An 18,512-nucleotide genomic window follows, 5' to 3' on the forward strand; every position below is an offset into this window, starting at 1 on the left:
CTCCTGCACTGACAACCCTCCACGTGGCAGAGCGAGGGCTCCCTGCCACCAGATGTCCTCGCTGTCAGCCAAGAGGCCCCGTGTCCCCGGTGGCCCGGCCTCACCTTGATGACTGGGGGTGGCGTGGCAAAGAGCCGCTGGTTCTGGGTGAAGTCCTCCACCCGCAGCGTGGCAGACATGATGAGCAGCTTCAGCGGCAGGTGCCTCTGCGGGACGACAGCCTCGGTGACCCACCGCCTCCCAGGGCGGGTCGGGGAGACCTCTGCCCTCCCAGCCTCCCTCCAGCCCCCACCCGAGGGCCCTTTCCAGCTGCCAAAGATCCCAGAAAACGTGGAAAAGTGAGCTGAGGCAGGGGCTGCCTCTCCTGGGGCAGAGGCTTGTCAAGGGCGGTCCTTAAAGTCCCCCAAAGTCATGCTCCACGGGCAGACGGTGAAGCTGGAGGGCTGGGCCTGGGGGCTGCCCAGTTCTCAGGGACAGTGGGCGTGGCTGCCGTCAGCTCCCACGCCACGTCATGCCTGTGTTTGTCCCTGAGATCCAGGAGAAGCGGCCCTCCCTCTGGCGTGTGGAGGGGGTCCCTGCTTCCTGGCCCCTTGGCAGCACCCGATGTGCCTCATGGTGGGCTTTGCTCAAGTCCTGGACGCTGTCCTCTGCTGCCGGTAAACCCCAAACCCCAAAGCTAAGTGCAGAGTGTTTTTGGTGAAAAAAGCCCAGGTGAGAGGCCTGGCGCAGATCAAAGGCCCCTCTCCTGCCGACGAGGTCCCCGAGCTGGCCCCACTGGCGCCCCTTCCTGCCCACCTCCTGTTTTCCCTCCTCGCTCACTCGGCTTGGCCGCCCCAGGCTCCCTGACGGTCCTCAAAGACACCAGTCAGAACCACGAGACACCACTTTACCCCTAGGGACAGAGGGGACTAAAAACACGGACAATAACCAGTGTTGGTGAGGATGTGGGAAGTGGACCCCCGTACAGCGCTGGGGCGGCCACATGGTGCAGCCGCTGTGGAGAACGGCCTGGCAGGTGGTTCAAGTGGTTCAACGTGGAGGCCTGTGTGAGCAGCCTTTCCACCTGAGCCACAGCCCCAAGAGAATGAACCGTGTCCACACAGAAACCTGCACACGAATGTTCACGACAGCCAGAAACTGGGAACAAACCACACGCCCACCAACAGATGAATGGATAAATGTGGTCCACCCACAGTGGAATACTATTCAGCCGTGAAAAGAATGAAGCACTGACACCTGTGACAATGTGGATGGAGCTTGAAACACTGCTGAGTGAGAGAAGCCAGCCACAAAGGCCACGCATTGTATGATTCCATTCATACGAAATGTCCAGAATAGACAAACAGAAAGTAGACTAATGGATACCTGAAGACGGGAGGAGTGTGGGTGGATTGGGGCTGACAGCTAAGGGGTACAGTTTCTTTTCGGGGTGATGAAGATATTCTAAAACTAACCATGGTGATGTTAGCACAACTCTGAAGAGACTAAAAACCACTGAACTGTACGCTTTACGCAGATCAATTATATAGGATAGAGCTTGTTAAAAAAAAAAAGATAGCAGGCCAACTGCTGCCCCAGGGCCTTTGCACCATTCTTCTCTCTACTCAGAATCTCTTCACCCAGTAGCCACTGCTAGCTCCCCACCTTCCTTCGGCCCACCACTCAAAGGCCCCTTCTCTCACCACCTGCTCTCCACCTTCCCCCTGTCCCCAGCTTTGTCCATCATCAGCTCACAGACTCTCGGACTTTCTTACTGCCAGCTGCCCTAACTAAAACGGAAGCCCCAGGAGGGTAGGAACTGTTGTCCCGTCCCTTGAGCATGGCCTGGCACAGCACGCACAGAACCGCTATCTGCCTGATGACCGGTCCTCACTGTGAGAATCAGGCACAGTCACATGTCGTCTTCTCGGCAGGGCTGGGCAGCCAGAACAGGCCGCCTTCGTGGAGCCCCCACCCCAGGGCGCAGCCTCAGCCCTGCAGGCCTGCCGTCCACCTCTGCCCCCGAGGGGTGAGGTGCAGAAGACAGAGGGAGAGGCTGACCCAGCGGGGAGCTGGGCGAGCCTATCGCGGCACGGGGAGCACAGGGCTCAGCTGGCGGCCCCGCCCGCTCTGCAGGTTGCACAGAACTGCCACCATCTCAAAGCCGGCTCCACGTGAAGCCTGGCCCACCACAAACCCCCTGCTCTGGACAGAGGGAAGGGTCGCAGTCCACGAGGCTGGAGCCAGGGTGGCAGCCAGGTGGACTCACACAGGGCTGTTCACACCGAGACCTGCAGCCCAGCCCTGGCCCGGGGACCCTGCCCTCGGGAGACCTCCCTCTCAGTGCGGCCCTGGGTGCAGATGGGCACGGGCCTCGGGGGCCGGGCTCCTGACAGGCTGGAGGGAGCCTGGGCCTCGGCTCCCAGCACCCGCCTCCCGCCTACCTTTGCCCGGAGGGCCACGATGCGGGACAGGAGGCCAATGAGGATGTCCGTGTACACGCTCCGCTCGTGGGCCTCGTCGATGACCACCACCTTGTACCTCAGCAGCAGGAAGTCCTGGGGGGTCAGTGGTGTGAGCCCGCCGGCCAGGCCGCACCCACCCACGTTCACACGCCAGAACCCCCTGGAGGAGCCCTCCCACAGCCGGCACGGAGCCTCAGCACTCGGGCTGGGGGATGCTGGGCTGCGACCTCGGGCAAGTGACTTGACCTCCCCATGACTCAGTTTCTTCATCTGTAAAATAGGGACAACGGAACCCACCGACGGGGGTCACGGTGATGTTTAGATGACAATCACTACCTGTAAAGTACACGGCCTGGGGCCTGCAGAGAAAGGGCAGCCACTATTTATGAGAGCTGAGGTACCAAACACGGACGCTGTGTGGTGGGGAGGGCTGCAGGAAACGGAGATGAGATGCTGGGTGGGGACTGAGGGCAACTGGACACGCGCCCCATACAGAAAGATGCCATCAGACCCAAAACCACCTTCCCAGGTGACCACAGCAAGCGTCGGGGCAGAGGCAGGAGCCATCCCTGCCCTCCCCAGACACCCCTGCCCGGGGAACATCACACAGCCAGGAGGGGCAGTGTGCATTTCGCCCATGCACAAAGTCTGTGAACCAGATCGTGATAAAAACAGGCGCTAACACTGATATGCACCTACTGGGCATTGTGTTAAGATGCTCTCACGCATTATACAATTTCCGCTTCAAAACAATTATATGAGGAAGGCACCAGCTTGCAGATCAAGAAACTAAGGCTCAGAGAGATTAAGTAACCCACCCAAGGTCACACAGTGGCACAGAGGTGCATCCTGCTTTGCCAACAGGTGGCATGCTAGCTGCTCATATCCAGGAGGACATCCTAACTCCTCACCCCCACAGGCCATGCTTTCTGAGACAAGATGAGCACCCAACCTTCTGGATTTCCTTGAGCAACACACCGTCCGTCATGAACTTGATCCTGGTGTCTTCAGTCACGTTTCCTTCGTATCGGATCTGGTAGGAGACAACCCTGTGGGGACAGGCAACGACTCAGGGCAGGCCAGTCCCCAGAGCTGCAACTGGTTAGGGCTGTGGCCACGTGGCTACTCCAAGGTAGGCAGCGGAAGTCTGACCCCGCTGGGCAGGCGGCCAAGGGCAGGGCCCGCCAGCTCCTCCAGCAAGGCCCGGACCCCTGCCCACTGCTCTGCCTCTCAGCATGAGGTGCAGGGAGCCGTCCCAGCCGACTGCAGAGCACGTCAACCCAACACGGGCGGACCCCGGCCAGAGCCCAGCCAACAACCAGGTGTGGAGGCGCCCGAGGAGCCGGTTGGACTGGAGGATGCTCCGGAGCTGGCACACACTTTGCAGTTATGACAGAGACACGGCACTTGGGTTTAAAGAGTCCTTATCTAGAAAAGGAGAATCTCGGTGTTCCAGACCCGCACGGTGAAATACTGAGGGTGAGACAACGTGACATCTGGGACCTGCTTCTCAACGACAGGGGGAGTGGGTGGCACAGACGGACAAAGCTGGTCACGAGCTGACAATTACTGAAACGGGATCTAGGGTACAAGGGGGCTGCTCATTCTTCTGACTTCTGTATATGCTTGAAATTTTCACAATAAAAAGTAAAAAAAAAGGATAAAAAAGGACAGCTTCTTTGTACTGTCATTTTGAAGATACACTATTAGACGGAGTAGGAAAGCCACAGAAGACTGAACGGCATGAACCGCGTATGTAGAAGTCAGACAGGGAGAAACAGACACACAGATAGTTGCCTGTCTGTGCACAGAACTGTCTAGAAGGATCCACAGTAAACGTGCAGTGGTGGCTGCAGCTGGGGAGGGGAGCTGGGGGCGCCTCGCCTAGCTAACAAGGCTCCCCACTCGCAGGCCAGCCCCAGGGGCACAGGCAGCCCACAGCCACGTCCGGGAGCCTGGGACAGGCCGGCACACAGCAGGCGCTGCTCACCTGGCGACAGGACGGAAGAGGAGACTGGCTCTGGCTCTTCTGTGCTTTCCGGACTCTAGTCCGTCCTGGACGTGCTACCCCTCCAACCTGAATTTGACAGTCTGGGCTGAGGCCCAGGCGTCTGCCTTATAAACGCGGTCCCAGGCTACTCTAGCAAATGCCTCATTGCTTTGCTCAAACTGCTTCCCAAGGCACATCCTGCAGCCCTACTGCCAGCGAGGACTCGCACTCTGGAAGCCTGCATTCTGAAGTAAGCGGGCAGTGCTGGGGACGCACCACTGCCTGCCTGCGCCTGGCCACCTGCTGTTCTGCTCTGCCCTTGACCCCTGTAAGGGCGACCTGTCCCCTCACTGCACGTGCGTGACATGAGCCGAGGGGCCTGGCTGGCTCGCCCCTGCTCCGTGGCCCAGGAGGGTCGTGCTGACCAGAGCGCAGGAAGCCTTCCTGTATGTGGAGACTCCTGCACTGAGATGCAGAAGCGACACTCCCACCCGGCACCCTCGGGCTGGATGGGGCCCGCGACGTTGCTCGGCTGCTCCTGGACAGCCGGCCCCAGGCAAGGCCAGAAGACCCCCCGGCCCTCCCCCAGGAGACAGGCCTCACCTCTGCGACAGGTTCATCTCCTTGGCCACTCGCTGGGACATGGCCATGGCGGCCACTCGGCGGGGCTCCGTGACGCCGATGATGCTGTTGTCGCTGGTGGGGAGAACACAATCCATCAGCAGTCCTCGGCCCCGCCTGTCTGTCCCAAGTCACACGCAGTTCCATGTCAGGAGTGACTGTGTAGACGTGGCCCTCAGCAGGGGCGACAGGACACGCACAGCAGGCGAGGCAGCACCACTCAGTGGCCCAGGGGAATGCCCGCAGGCCAGCACGCAGAAGGTGCTTCGGCTGCCACAGCGCGTGGAAGCCAAGCCACGGCTACAGGAACGAGGTCCGGGTGGCCCGGAGCCTGCCCCAGCCGAGCACGGCTCCAGACACAGAACCTACCGAGGGCACAGCGGCTGGTTTCTGGGCCGTGCAGAAAACAGCAAACACGGCAGGTCCGAGCTGCCCTCACCAAAAAGACCTCCTGACGGGGCTGGGGCTGGTGGCCCCTGGGACCCTGGTCTGCAGCAAGGGCCCACCACTCCCTGGCTGACGAGGCATCTCTGCGCCTGGGCTGTCTGGAACAACGTGGTACATGCGGACCACCTGCTCTCCGCTCACTGCGCCAGGCAGGGGGGCCAACGTGACCCCCACAGACAGCCTGGGTACAGGGTCTCCTCTGGGCTTCCCTGGTGGACCCTTTACACGTGCTGTCGCAACCCACTGGCTGGAGGAGCTCGGTGTGCCCTGTGTGACTCCCCCGGCAGCGGGCTCTGGAAGCCTGTGCCTGGTCCCCCACAGCCCACCCCATGCGCCTTTCCCTTCGCTGGCTGCACCTCGTGTCCTTTCACTGTAATAATCACAGCCATGAGCACCACCATGTGCTCAGTCCTCCTAGCAAACCAGAGTCTGGGGGTGGTCTGGTGGACCCCTGACACACACGGCTCAGAAGCATTGACAGGAGGAGACACACCGGCCCACGAGTCAGGGGCGGATTCAGGTGTTTTACGTGAATTCAGTCATTTCATCTACATAACCAGCCTGTGAAGCAGGTGCAATGATTATCCCCGTCTCACAGCTCAGGAAACTGAGGCCCAGAGAGGGCAAGCAACCTGGCCAAAGTCACACAGCAGGTCGAGGGCATAGCCAGGATTAGATCACCAGGAGCCCATGCTCAGAATGACTTTCGGGGACCACATCTCTGCTGTCACCCAAGGGACCTGTGGAGGACCCTGCGCCAGCCCCTACCTGCTGTAGCCCGCTTCGTAGAGAAACTGGGGCACCTGCGTGGTCTTCCCGCTGCCGGTCTCGCCGCACACGATGACAATGGGGTGCTCGGCCACCGCCTCCATGATCACTTGTTCTTCGGAGAGAATCGGGAGCTTCAGCCTTTCCTCCTGGTGACAGAGAGGAAGTCAGCACTCAGGGAATCGGGGGGAGGGGTCCCTGCAGAATGGCAGAGGGGACAAGGGGACCCCAGTCAGATGGAGCACGACTACGCAGGGTGACGTGGTTTCTACAAAGGGGGCAGCTGGCGCATGGACAGTGCTCAGCCCACAGGAACAGGTGTGCCCTTTAGTGACGGCAGCCGTGACAGCTGGGAAGGGGGACAGAGAGCCATGGCCCAGGTGCTTCGGGGCATCGGTTGCCCTGGAGGACAGCCCGGCTGGCGCAGAGGAGCCCGAGACGCGGGAACCTCAGCTGCGGCTGCTGGGCATCAACATTCACGCACATCCATGTGAGCAGGTAACCTGGCGCTAATTCCACCAGGATGGAGGACGTGCACATAGCAACCCCTGTCCTGGTTGAGCCCACAGAAGGCAGCACATTTCATGTCGTGACTCAGTGCACACACGTCAGCGTGGGTAAGTAAAGCTCAGCAACGTCATGCTGACTGACGAAGAAAGCAAACTGCAGAAAAAGACCTGTGACAGGATGCAAACCCGGGCAATAAAGGGCTTAGAAACAGGGAAGAACCACACAGAAAGGAAGAACGAAGCCCGGGGGCGGGGAGGGGATGCAGGACACGGGATGGTGGGCCGGGGGCCCTGGACGACCGCGTGGAGCAGAGCCCCACACCACCGCTTGCCAGCAGCTGGCATGGCGCTCTGACCTCCCCTAGAAGTCGACCCCTGTGGCGAGAGCCCAGTGGCTCTTTGGGGTCGTCGGTGAGAGCAGACAGCTGACCCTGACTAACTCTTCACACGCAAGCGCACAGACGCACCTCCGACTGAAATCACAACTTCGTTAGACAGTACTTATTCTTATTTGGAGCTGCACTGTGTTCTCTATTCTTTTCTTTTCTATTTAAAAAAAAGGAGCTGGGGGATAGCCCAGTGGCGCAGTGGTTAAGTCTGTGCTCTGCTTCAGCGGCCCGGGGTTCAAAGGGTTTGGATCCCAGGTGCGGATGTACACGCCACTCATCAAGCCGTGGTGTGGCAGCATCCCACATACAAGATAAAGGAAGACAGGCACAGATGTTATGTCAGCAACAACCTTCCTCAGCAAAAAAATAAAATAAAAAAAAAAGGAGCTGGTCACATCCCATCTGTTTCCACAACCCAATTCATGCTGTGAAACAGCTGCTCAGGGGCCCCGGGAGCCCTCATGCCTCAGGACCATTGCTCATGGGGTTCCCAGCGTGGGACGCCTCCCCACTCCCAGCTTCTACTGCTCCCTCAGCACTCGCCCTGGATGCTCTTTCCCCAGACGCCTTCCCTGACGAGACCAGGCCCTTCCATGTCCCCCTCATGGGACCCCATCTTTTCCTCCAGGGCTCTTGGCCCTGTTCATGATGCTGGTGACCAATGTCAGTCTCCCCAGCTGGACTGAGAGCCCGGAGGCCACAAAGCATTCCCCCATGGACACGTGGGGATGGATGGAGAGAATGTTCACCCCTCATGACGGGCCAGGCCCCGGGCTAAGAGACCTCCCGTCGGCCGCGTCACCAACACCTCCCACCCACCCTAGGCGAGACGGCCCACAACTCCACTGCAACATTTCCCCAGGGCCTTCTGTGGGCCTCGGGCTTCCCGTTCCTGCCTCTTTCCATTGTCAAGACAACCCAGCAAGAGCCATGTTTACCAGAGAAGGAAACCGAGGGAGGCAGAGAGGAGGGCGCCTGAGGCAGAGGATGCCCATTCCACAGATGAACAAAACGAGGCCCAGGGATGGGCTGGGAAGTGGTGGAACCAGCACTCCACCTCAGGCCAACGGACCCCACAGCCCAGCCTGTAGGGACTGGTGGCCGCCTGGGCCCGACCTGAGGTCAGAGGCCAACCACTAAGGCAGCCAACACCCATCGCGACAGCCCGACCCTGTGCCGGGCCTGCTGTAAGCACATGCCCACGTGCAGCCCCTCATCAGTCTTGGCCATGACCCTGCCAGGCAGGTACCGAGGACACTGAGGCGCAGGAGGCAGTACGACCTGCCCCAATCACGGGACGTCCCCTCCGCCCCTCACCCCTCACATGCTGCCCTGAGTTCCCATCACAGACACCCGGGCAGCACACCTGCATTTCAGGGGAGCGGTTCACAGGGATGAAGACGGCGGGCTCTGCTGGGCACTTGGCCACGGCGGGGGCTGCGGCCGGAGGGGGCTGACCCCTGGGTGCTGGGCTCTCGCTCCTGGCCCCCGGCAGAGCTGGCGGCTGATGCGCTGCCGTCGTCCCTGTACCAGCCTGCGCCTGCTCAGTGCCTGGGGCCTCGTCAGGTTCAGACTCCATCGAGGACTCGGACTCTTCCTCCTCTGCCTCCTGGCGGTGGCGCTTCCGGTGGGCCCCACTGAGGCTGCTGATCTTCTCCTGACCCGGGGCTGCAATCTCGTCAGATTTCCTGCTGAGAGAACCACAAGTCAGGTACGAAGGCCCTAGGATGGGCCAGTGGACCTGAGGCAGCTCTGGGTTGGTGAGCACTCACCAGAGGCCCGGACTGAAAGGCCACATCCCTTCCTACCTCAGGGCCTTTGCACTTGCTGTTCCTGCTCCCTGCTAAAAACTTTTGCTTCACTCCAATGCCCTCTCTCAGGGAGACTGACCCTGACCATGCAGCAGGAAACGCCCCTCTCATCTCCTTCCACCCTCCTTTCCCTGCTTCATTTTCCCCTTCGTGCTCACCAGCACTAGATACATAGGTATCTGTTTAATTACTGCCCACCTCCCCAACATGAGAACGTCAGCTTCTTAAAGGAAGCCTATTTCTTACTTCACTGTTGTGCACTGCTCTATGCCCAGGGCCTGCAGGAGAGCCTGGCACACAGTTTACACTCAAGAAGCAGTCATCAAATGCTCAACGATGCTTACAGGGACCAGGCCAATACCAGCATAAACGAACTGAGCGGGCAGAGGGTAAGACAGCAGAGAGCGGGGGTGGGACTCTGCAACCTGTGAGCCCTCCCCCAGGAGCCCGGCAGGAGGGGCAGGCCGACTCACTCTCGGGTCTGGTACATGCGGTGCCCCATGCCCAGCTTGGAGGTGGTGAAGAAGAGCCTCATCTCGGCTTCCGAGGCCTGGACCTCACTCAGCTTCCGCAGCATCTCTGCCCGCTGGGGAGGAGACGAGTGTGTGACACTGGGGCCACGACCCTCTCTCCAGAAGGGAAGTGGGACTCCACGTAAAGTTCAGCCTCGCTAACGACACCTAGTCTTTAGGAACCGAAGGTCACACTGCAATGGCTCGGCCGCCTGTGTTCTCACTGACTGACCGGTGAGCCCGGAGGGAAACTGGGGCTGCAAAAACACGGCTCTCGTTGCATCCGTGTCCCGAGAGAAGATCTTCGACCTTCCAGATGCTGTCATCAGGAGAGTGAGTGAAGCAGGGCCGCCAGCTGTGGTGACGGGACAGCTCCGTGTGGGACGGGCAGTGTCTCCTCGCCTGTGAAACATGTGTGCGGGCGACCCAGGTGGTTTCTTTCCCCTGGGTGAGCGTTTCATGAGTTTTGGCTTTTTTTAATTTTTAAAATTTTTTTGAGGAAGATTAGCCCTGAGCTAACATCCGTGCCCATCTTCCTCTACTTTATATGTGGGACACCTGCCACAGCATGGCATGCCAAGCGGTGCCATGTCCGCACCTGGGATCCAAACCAGTGAACCCCGGCCCGCCGAAGCGGAACGTCCCCACTTAACTGCTGCGCCACTGGGCCAGCCCCAAGAGTTTTTGTTTTATTATTCTTAAAATTACACATTTTATGTTTTTGTATATGTTTCATAATCAATAAAAGAAAAAACAAGTCAGAGAACAGTGGAGAAAATACTGCACAGGATGCAAAAAGGACACACTCCCCGGGGGGGCAAGTCTCCCTCACAGTGAGGGCTCCAGGGCTGAGTGTGCGGTGACCCAGCGAGAAAGCCCCACGCACATCTGATGAGGCCTCTGGACTGGGGTCCCAGTCTTCACGTCACTGCACTTCCAGTTGTACCATTTTGTTTGTGTGCAGGGCAGGCATTTAGTGGCACCCAGGCCTCTACCCACGAGGTGCCAGGAGCACCCCAAGTCCTCACAACCTAAGCGTCTTCAGACGCAGCCATGTGTTCCCAGGAGCCAAACTGTCCCGGCTGGGAATGGCTGCCCCAGACTCAAATCCCACTTTATAGGAAATTCGGAGGGCGAGGAGTGCGTGTAACTGTACCACAGAGACAAAATTTTAAAAATCCAGACCATGGGAAACTCTACGAGACAAACAACCCAATGTCTTCAACAACTAAATTATAAGGAGAATAAAGAGGTGGGGTGGGGGAGTACCTACCTATGAAAGAACTGGAGGTTTGACCCTTTACGGGATATTTGATGATCTTTTCTGAGAATTTAGGTGTGCTAATGGTATTATGGTTATTTGAAATGATCCTTATTGATCTCTTTGAATACCATGTCTTCTCAGACAAGGGAAGCAAAAGAAAAAATAAACAAGTGGGAGTTCATCAGACTAAAGAGCTTCTGCAAGGCAAAAGAAACTAGGATCAAAACCAAGAGACAACCCACCAACTGGGAGAAAATATTTGCAAATCATATATTTGATAAGGGGTTAATCTCCATAATATATAAGGAACTCACACAACTTAACAACACAAAAACAAACAGCCTGATCAAAAAATGGGCAGAGGATATAAACAGATATTTTTCCAAAGCAGATACAGAGATAACCAATAAACACATGAAAAGATGTTCAACATCACTAATCATCAGGGAAATGCAAATCAGAACTACACTAAGCTACCACCTTACGCCTGTTAAAATGGCTCTAATCACTGAGACTAAAAATAAAAAATGTTGGAGAGGGTGTGGAGAGAAGGGAACCCTCACACACTGCTGGTGGGAATGCAAACTGGTGCAGCCACTATGCAAAACAGTAGGGAGATTCTGCAAAAAACTAAAAATAGAAATACCATACCACCCAGCTATCCCACTACTGGATATCTATCCAAGCAACTTGAAATCAACAATCCAAAGTAACATATGCACCCCTACGCTCACTGCAGCACTATCCACAATAGCCAAGACATGGAAACAATCCAAGTGCCCATCACCGATGACTGGATAAGGAAGATGTGGCGTATATATATATACAACAGAATACTACTCAGCCAGAAAAAGGGACAAACTCATCCCATTTGCAACAATGTGGAAAGACCTGGAGGGAATTATGCTAAGTGAAATAAGCCAGAATGAGAAAGACAAACACCAGATGATTCCACTCGTATGTGGAAGATAAACAAGCACATGGACAAAGAAAACAGTTCAGCGGTTACTAGGGGGAGGGGGAGGGGGTGGGCACAGGGGGTGCAGGGGAGCACCTATGTGGTGACAGTCAAGAAATAATGTACAACTGAAATTTTACAATGACGTAAACTATTATGAACTCAAATTAAAAAAAAAAAAGATCCTTACTTTAGAGCTACAAACTGAAACATTTACGGATGAATTGTTATGGATAGCGGGTTCAGTGGTGGCCCCCAAAGATAGGTCCGCTTCCGAGAAAATCATCTTCTTTGGCAAAAGGGTCTTTGCCAATGTACATCAGTTAAGGACCTTGAGATGAGAGCCTGGACTACCCAGGTGGGTTCTAGACCCAAAGACAAGTGTCCTGGGAAGACACACAGAGAGGAGGCCGGGGGAAGACAGAGGCGGGGATGGAGGGAAGTGGCCACCGGCCAAGGAATGCTGGGAGCCACCAGGAGCCAGAGGAGGCAGGAAGGACCCTCGCCCGGAGCCCTCAGAGGGAGCACGGCCCTGCCACACCTGCGCTTCAGACTGCTGGACGCCACAACTGTGACAGAATGACCTTCCGCTGCTTTAAGCCACCGAGTTTGTGGTCACCTGTTGCGGCCCCGGGAAACTAGTACAGATTTGTGCGACTGCGGCTTTGACCCAGGAGGTGGGAAAGCGACCCGCAGCGGCGATGACCCAAGGTCCACCGTGGGGTGATGACCGGTGGAGCTGGCGTCTGGGCCACAGCAGTTCCTTACACTATTTTTTCTACTTTTGTATGTTTGAATTTCCCATTACAAAATTTTTTCCTTAAAATATAAGAAAAAAAGGTTAAAATTCTCCAAAATAAAGTTAAAAAATAAAATAACACAAAATGATAGGAAAAAAAAAAGATGAGCATGTTGATTGACTGACTCCCCAGTTAACAAACACGTGACCTCAACAGACGTGGGCCCGTCCCAGACCGACAGAGACCCAGACAGCACGGCCCCCGGAGGGTGGAAGGTTCTGGAGCTGAGTGTCAGACAGGGGGGCCGCTAGGCATATGTGGCTATTTGAATTTAAGTTAATTAAAATTAAATCACATTAAAAATTCAACTCCTTCCACACTAGCCACATTTCAAGTACTCAACACCCACACGTGACTACTGTACTGGACTGTGCAGACACAGAACATGCCCTGCATTCCAGAAAGTTCTACTGGACAGTCGTGCTGCAGAGACCAAGCCAGGGGATACAGGCCTCCCGCTCGCCCGGTCTGGAGGGCCGCGTGCAGACCTGGCGGGGCAGCGTACCTGGCTCTTCTTCTCCTTCTGCTCTAAGACCTTCTGCAGCACTTTCCGCTCTTTCCTGGTCAGAGGCTTCTTCTCCTTCTTCGACAGCGGAGGGGCCTTGGTCTTCTTCTTCCTCCTCCCCGGCAGAACCAGCGCGTTGCTTGCATCAACTCCTTTCAACGTGCCCTGATCTGAAAAGACACGCTGGCCTGACCCCCAGCCTCGGAGGCTGGGCAGCGCAGGCGCTGGGACCCTGGAGATTGTGCATTAAGCCCTCTTTCTCCAGCGGTCCTGTCCCGCCCCCCACAGGCCCTCCTGTCCCCCATGTGAGCCGCGAGTGCGAGTGCCGCACAGGACCCGGGGCGCAGGCCCGCGATGCACTCACTCGACCCGTCTACTTGGCACCTGCCGCAGGTCGGGCTCCGCGGCGGGCGGCTCCGGCCCCGTGTGTGTGGGGGGCCAGGAAGGAGGACGTGCTCCCCTCGGAGCGTGGCTCTGCTCTCAGCCGGCCCATGAGGTCCAAACTATTTCTGTAAGAACACTGACGTTCTAAAGAGCGTGCAGTGGACTCAGGACTGGGTTTGGTTCATACCTATTTTTAAATGTCACAGTTTGAAAGTATACGATCTAGACCAAAATCCAGCTATCATTTTCCTCTTCCACGCAGCCCACTGCAGTAGCCTGGGGACCTACGGGCAGTCCGACTCTTTTATTAACTGCTCAGGCTTTCTGCACCTTTCTTTACGTTAAAAAGGGTAGGAGAGGTTGTGCGACCCTCATTAAGAAGAAGAAAACTTTAAGCAATGCAAGCTACCCCTTCTGCAGTTCTCAAATAAACAGAATTAAAAGCAGAAAAAAAAAAGAGCGTTATGGTGGCATTTTCCCGAGGCTCCAAATCGTGTAACGTGCGGCTGCTCTGACGGCTAAAGGAGCGTGTGCTTCCATATGCCTGTGCTGCAAAACTCCTCATTTTTAATTTCTAATACGGTAAATATCGATAGATATAACCCACACTAACAAAAGCACTCTGGGGCCCTCAAATTTTAAGAATATCAAAGTGTCCTCAGTCCAAAAAACTTGAGAACAACTGTGCGATAGGAAAAAAAAACCAGAGGATGTGAGAAAGATAAAAATAAGTGGCAGCGACAGTGGACTGGTGGCGGGGAAGGCTCTATGAAGAAGGCAATCTGATTTACGTTCTTGTAAGACCCCTCTGGCCCTTGAGAAAGGCAGGGAGACACGACGGTGACCTGCTCTGAGGTGAGAAACCACTTTCCCCAATCTTTGGGTCTAAGAGACCTCAGCCCCTCTGCTCTGGTCGCCCAGCTCCAACTGTCAGCCTGGGGGTCTCCTGTCTCACGTCCTGAGCTGTCACTGCTGTTTACAATGGATGATGCCCATCACAGACATCACATCTCAGCTTTTCAAAGAATTCCTGTTTCAGTCATAAACATATTCTCCCAAAATACCACCTCCAAAACTCTCATAGCAGGTTCCCACCTGGCTATTGCTACTGGACCCATTTTACAGAAGAGAAAACTGAGGCACAGAGATGTCAGGTGATTTGCTTCAACTCCCAGCCTATCTGCGCGACTTCTGGGGAGGGAATTCACGCTCCGGATTCCCACGCTGACATCCCTTCCTACAACCTCACGCCCTCCATGTCCAGTGAGTGGAGTGCGGAACGGAGTCCGACTAGTGGGTCGAGGGAAGCAGGCTTCTCCAGGGGCTCCGGCTCCCCCTCCCTCCGTCCCCGGAATCTAGGCCCACTGTCCTAAATCGACGAGGACCTCAGGGAGCACACAGGAGCAGCTTGGAATGCGCTGCTGAAGGGGCCTGTAAGACACCTTTGAACCCACTCAATCGCTTCACCCCAACTCTCCTCTGATGCTGGCTCCATCAAGGTCCTCGACGGCCTCCCCAGGGTTACATCCAGGGTCCCTCTCTCCCTCCCTGAGCTGACAGCAACATCTGACACACACAGTGGGTCCCCCTCCATGGCGCCCCGGACACTCACACTCTCCCCCCACCTCCCAGGCTGCTCCACCTCCTCCTCATTTCCCTCTCCTCCAGGGCTGGACTCATTCCCTCAGCGAGCAAATCCAGTCTGTGGACTCTAAATATCGTCTATTCACAGATGATTCCAAATTGGCATCTCCACCGGGACGCACCTCCGAGTCAGGAGCTGCCCACCTACCCTCTTTACCTGGATGTCTAACAGGCCCCCAACCACTGGTTTCCAAAACCAAGCTCTTGGCCTCCCCCCAAGCTGCCCAGCCCTGCCTTCTCCTGAGGCTGGGCCCAACGCCTGGCAGTCAGTCTTGACATCTCCTTTGTCCTTGTGTTCGGTCAGCCAGCAAATCCCGTCATCTCCACCTTCAAGATATATCGTGAATCCAAACACCTCTCACCTCCCGTGCAGCTGTCTCCCTGGTCCAGGCACCCACACCTGCCCCAGCAAGCGGACTCAACAGCCTCCTAACCCATCACCCGGGCTCTGCTTTGCCCTCTGCTGCTTTTCCTCAACACAGCAGCCAAACTGATGCTGTCAAAGCGTAAGCGCAAGCAGTGTCCCTTCTCTGCTCTAAACGCGCCCATGGCCACCCTCCTTGCCATGACCCACAGGCCCTACATGATCCTGACCCCACTGCTAATTTCATCTCCCCTCAGCCATTCCAGCGGCCTTCAGGTCTTGACTCAAGTCATGCTTTCTCAGTGGGGCCTTCCCCGCCCACCCCAGGGAACACTGCAACCCACCCAAACACCTCTTCTGCTTTATCTTCTTAGTGATAGAACCATGCAACACTCTATATATTTTACCTGTTCATCTTTGCCCATCTCCTCCCAGGAGCATCTGAGCTCAGCAGGGCACGGATTTTTGTTAAATCTCCTCTTCTGCTATGGCTCCTACAATAGTGCTTGGCACACAGTGGGCGCTCCTACTAAAAGGAGTCTGAGTAGAAATGTCAAGCAGCCTGGAGCTGAGCACACATTGGGCTGAAAACCCAAATTTAGGGGTCACTAGCAAAGAGACTATAATCGAAGCCATCGGAATGGATGGAATGACCTCATTTTCCTGCCCAAATTCCCCATGCTGCTATACTAAGACCCCAGGTATTGTCCCAAATTCGCTGTTAAAACTCGACTGTCAGCGGCTCCCCTTCCTCTGGATCCTCCGAGAGGGGGTTCTCTCTGGTCCCCTGCCCCGGCGTCGCGGAGGCAGGGCACAGTCCGGAAGCCCGTGGGCCCCCACTGCCCAGTCCTGGCCGCGAGGCCCTGGGCGGCCGCCCCCGAAACCCAGCTCCAGTCCCGGGACACCTTACCCTCTAGTTCCAGGCGCACGGGGGGCGGCTCGGGGGGGCCCTTCGAGGGGCCGGGGGCCGCCTGCAGGCGCCCCCTGACGTTGTACCGCCGGCGCAGCTTCCCCATGGCGCCCCGCTCCCGTTCGGCTCCGGCAGAGTCTCCAGCGGCGCACCCCTAGGCCCGGCCCACGTGAGCCCCCAGACCACCCGCTCCGCCAGGAGACTTCCGGAATGTGCTCTCGCGAGAGCTGAGGATAAAAGGGCCCGCGAGGTGACGGCTGGGGGCGGGGCTAACTTAGAGGCGGGGGCGGGGCTAACTTAGAGGCGGGGGCGGAGCCTGAGGCCCCAGCAGAGGCCGCGCGCTGTGGTCTGAGTCTCTAAGACGGCATTATCTACTAATACGAATTTGGCTGTGTGGGAGTGGGAGTGTTTTGGTACCTTTTAAAATATAACCCCGCCGCTAATGCAAGCTTCTTCCCTCCCTTTTTTGCTTATTTGCATTTTCTGGTATTCCTACAAGAAACGTACATTAGTTGTGTCGTATAAAAAGGCACTAAATATTTCCACTAGAGGGATAGAACCAAGAGAAGAAGGCATCCATTAGATAACTTTAAAGCCTCATTACCACATCACACTGTCTGTAGCGCACTCGGAAATAATGTATTTTCTGAATCCTGTAATTATCTGGTAAATAGAACTGTGACATTGTGTCGCCTTTTTTCTGTTAAAAGCATTAACTCGTTAAGGGCAAAGATTTAAATTATATCACAAAAGAATATGAAGGCACTAAGAGTTATTTTAGAATTTTAGAAAGGATAACGTTATTTTTTTTAATTACTTAAAGATACTGCCCGAGGAAAAACCTTTGAAGACACGAGAACAAGGTCTGGCTGCAGAGTAGGCAAGCAATGAATAGTTGGAGAATGAGTAAATGAATGAATAGCGTGCCTGAATTTGGATAAATTCCCCTTCTTCCCTGAAAAACAAAAACAGACTACCACAGCACACTGGTGGTGCGTGAGAGGATTTAGATAGTATACATATGAATACATTCTTAAAGTTATATATTAATTTAAAAGAATTTTGGGGGAAAAGTATAATTAGCATATCAAACCTGTATTTCATGTATTTTATTGCTTGGGATAATAGTGATCCACAGTTTCTTTTTAAAATACGCTTATTTAAGTAAAAAAAAACTTTGTTCATTTTTAAATTATTAAGTAGGTAATAGTACATTTTCCTATATTTTCTTCTAAAATACTACATATCAAAGGATTATCTCCAGAAGATGTAAAGAACATTCTATGAAGTAGGAAGAAAAAGACAAATACCCGACAACATGGATCTCACAAATATAATATTGAACAAAAGAAGCCAATCGCAGAAGATCATGCTGTGTGATCCCATTTACATAAAGTTCAAAACCAGGTAAAACGGATCCCCTAAATTTTGGAAGGGGACACAGGGAACCGGAGAGGACAAAGGGAGCCTTTCTGGGAAGCTGGAAATGCTCTGTTTCTCAAGCTGGGTGCTGGGTACCTGTGTGTTCACTTTGTGAAAATTCATAGAGAGGCACCATATGATTTGTGTATTTTTCTGTTCATATGCTATACATTGATTAAAAAGTTTACTTTAAAAAAAGATAATACAAGAAAAATGGTCAGAGGACATGAACAGGCAGTTCACAGAAGAGTAGGTCACATGGCCAAGAAATACATGAAAACTTCACTGGGAATCCGGGAAAAAGTTAAGTTCAAAAATGAGAGATCATTTTTCACCCCGGGGTTGGCAAAAATTAACTTTCATTTTCCTGGTTGTCTCAAAGAACGTGTGGTTAGACTTGGTTGGTTTGATGAGGACCCGAACAAGCCCCTTGCTTTGCGTTTGGTTATTAGGACTCTTAAGTCTTTTAAAACCAGTAATCCCCCCTCCCTTCACTTTTTATGCCATTTACTTATTGAAGAAACTGGGTCGTTTGTCCTGCAGAATGCTTCACATTCTGGATTTGGCTGATTGCTTCTGCTGCTTCTAATTTTTGCCTCCATCCCCCATATTTCCGCTAAACTGTCGGTTTGGTGTAGAGGCCACATCGAGTTGTGGCTCCAAGCGCTTTGGCAAGAATCCATCATAGGTGGCGCTGGTACTTCCTGCTACTAAGATTGGCGGGTCCGAGTCTGGACAACTTGGCCCCTCCATTTTCAAGTTCCCCACCA

General features: G+C 54.9%; 1 protein-coding gene across 4 annotated transcripts in view; it reads right to left on the reverse strand.

Annotated features, from left to right (window-relative positions):
• Positions 1-16,567, reverse strand: part of DHX37 (DEAH-box helicase 37) — a 33,225-nt gene extending 16,658 nt beyond the window's left edge. The window contains exons 1-9 of one of the 4 annotated variants that reach the window (XR_011542482.1): positions 16,321-16,544; positions 13,019-13,188; positions 9,453-9,565; positions 8,535-8,856; positions 6,271-6,419; positions 5,038-5,130; positions 3,397-3,493; positions 2,424-2,537; positions 105-206 (exon numbers count right to left, since the gene is read on the reverse strand). Coding sequence is in view for 2 of the 4 variants with exons in the window: in XM_070629305.1 (XP_070485406.1) it covers positions 105-206; positions 2,424-2,537; positions 3,397-3,493; positions 5,038-5,130; positions 6,271-6,419; positions 8,535-8,859; positions 9,453-9,565; positions 13,019-13,188; positions 16,321-16,426 (1,269 nt within the window). In the remaining 2 variants the exon portion in view is untranslated. Of the gene's footprint in view, positions 1-104; positions 207-2,423; positions 2,538-3,396; positions 3,494-5,037; positions 5,131-6,270; positions 6,420-8,534; positions 8,860-9,452; positions 9,566-13,018; positions 13,189-16,320 lie in introns of all 4 variants that reach the window. The other 3 variants (XR_011542481.1, XM_070629306.1, XM_070629305.1) reach the window with 3 other exon arrangements.
• Between the last annotated feature and the right edge of the window lie 1,945 nt (positions 16,568-18,512).

Source organism: Equus przewalskii, chromosome 7 (genome assembly GCF_037783145.1).
Source record: "Equus przewalskii isolate Varuska chromosome 7, EquPr2, whole genome shotgun sequence".
NCBI lineage: Eukaryota > Metazoa > Chordata > Mammalia > Perissodactyla > Equidae > Equus > Equus przewalskii.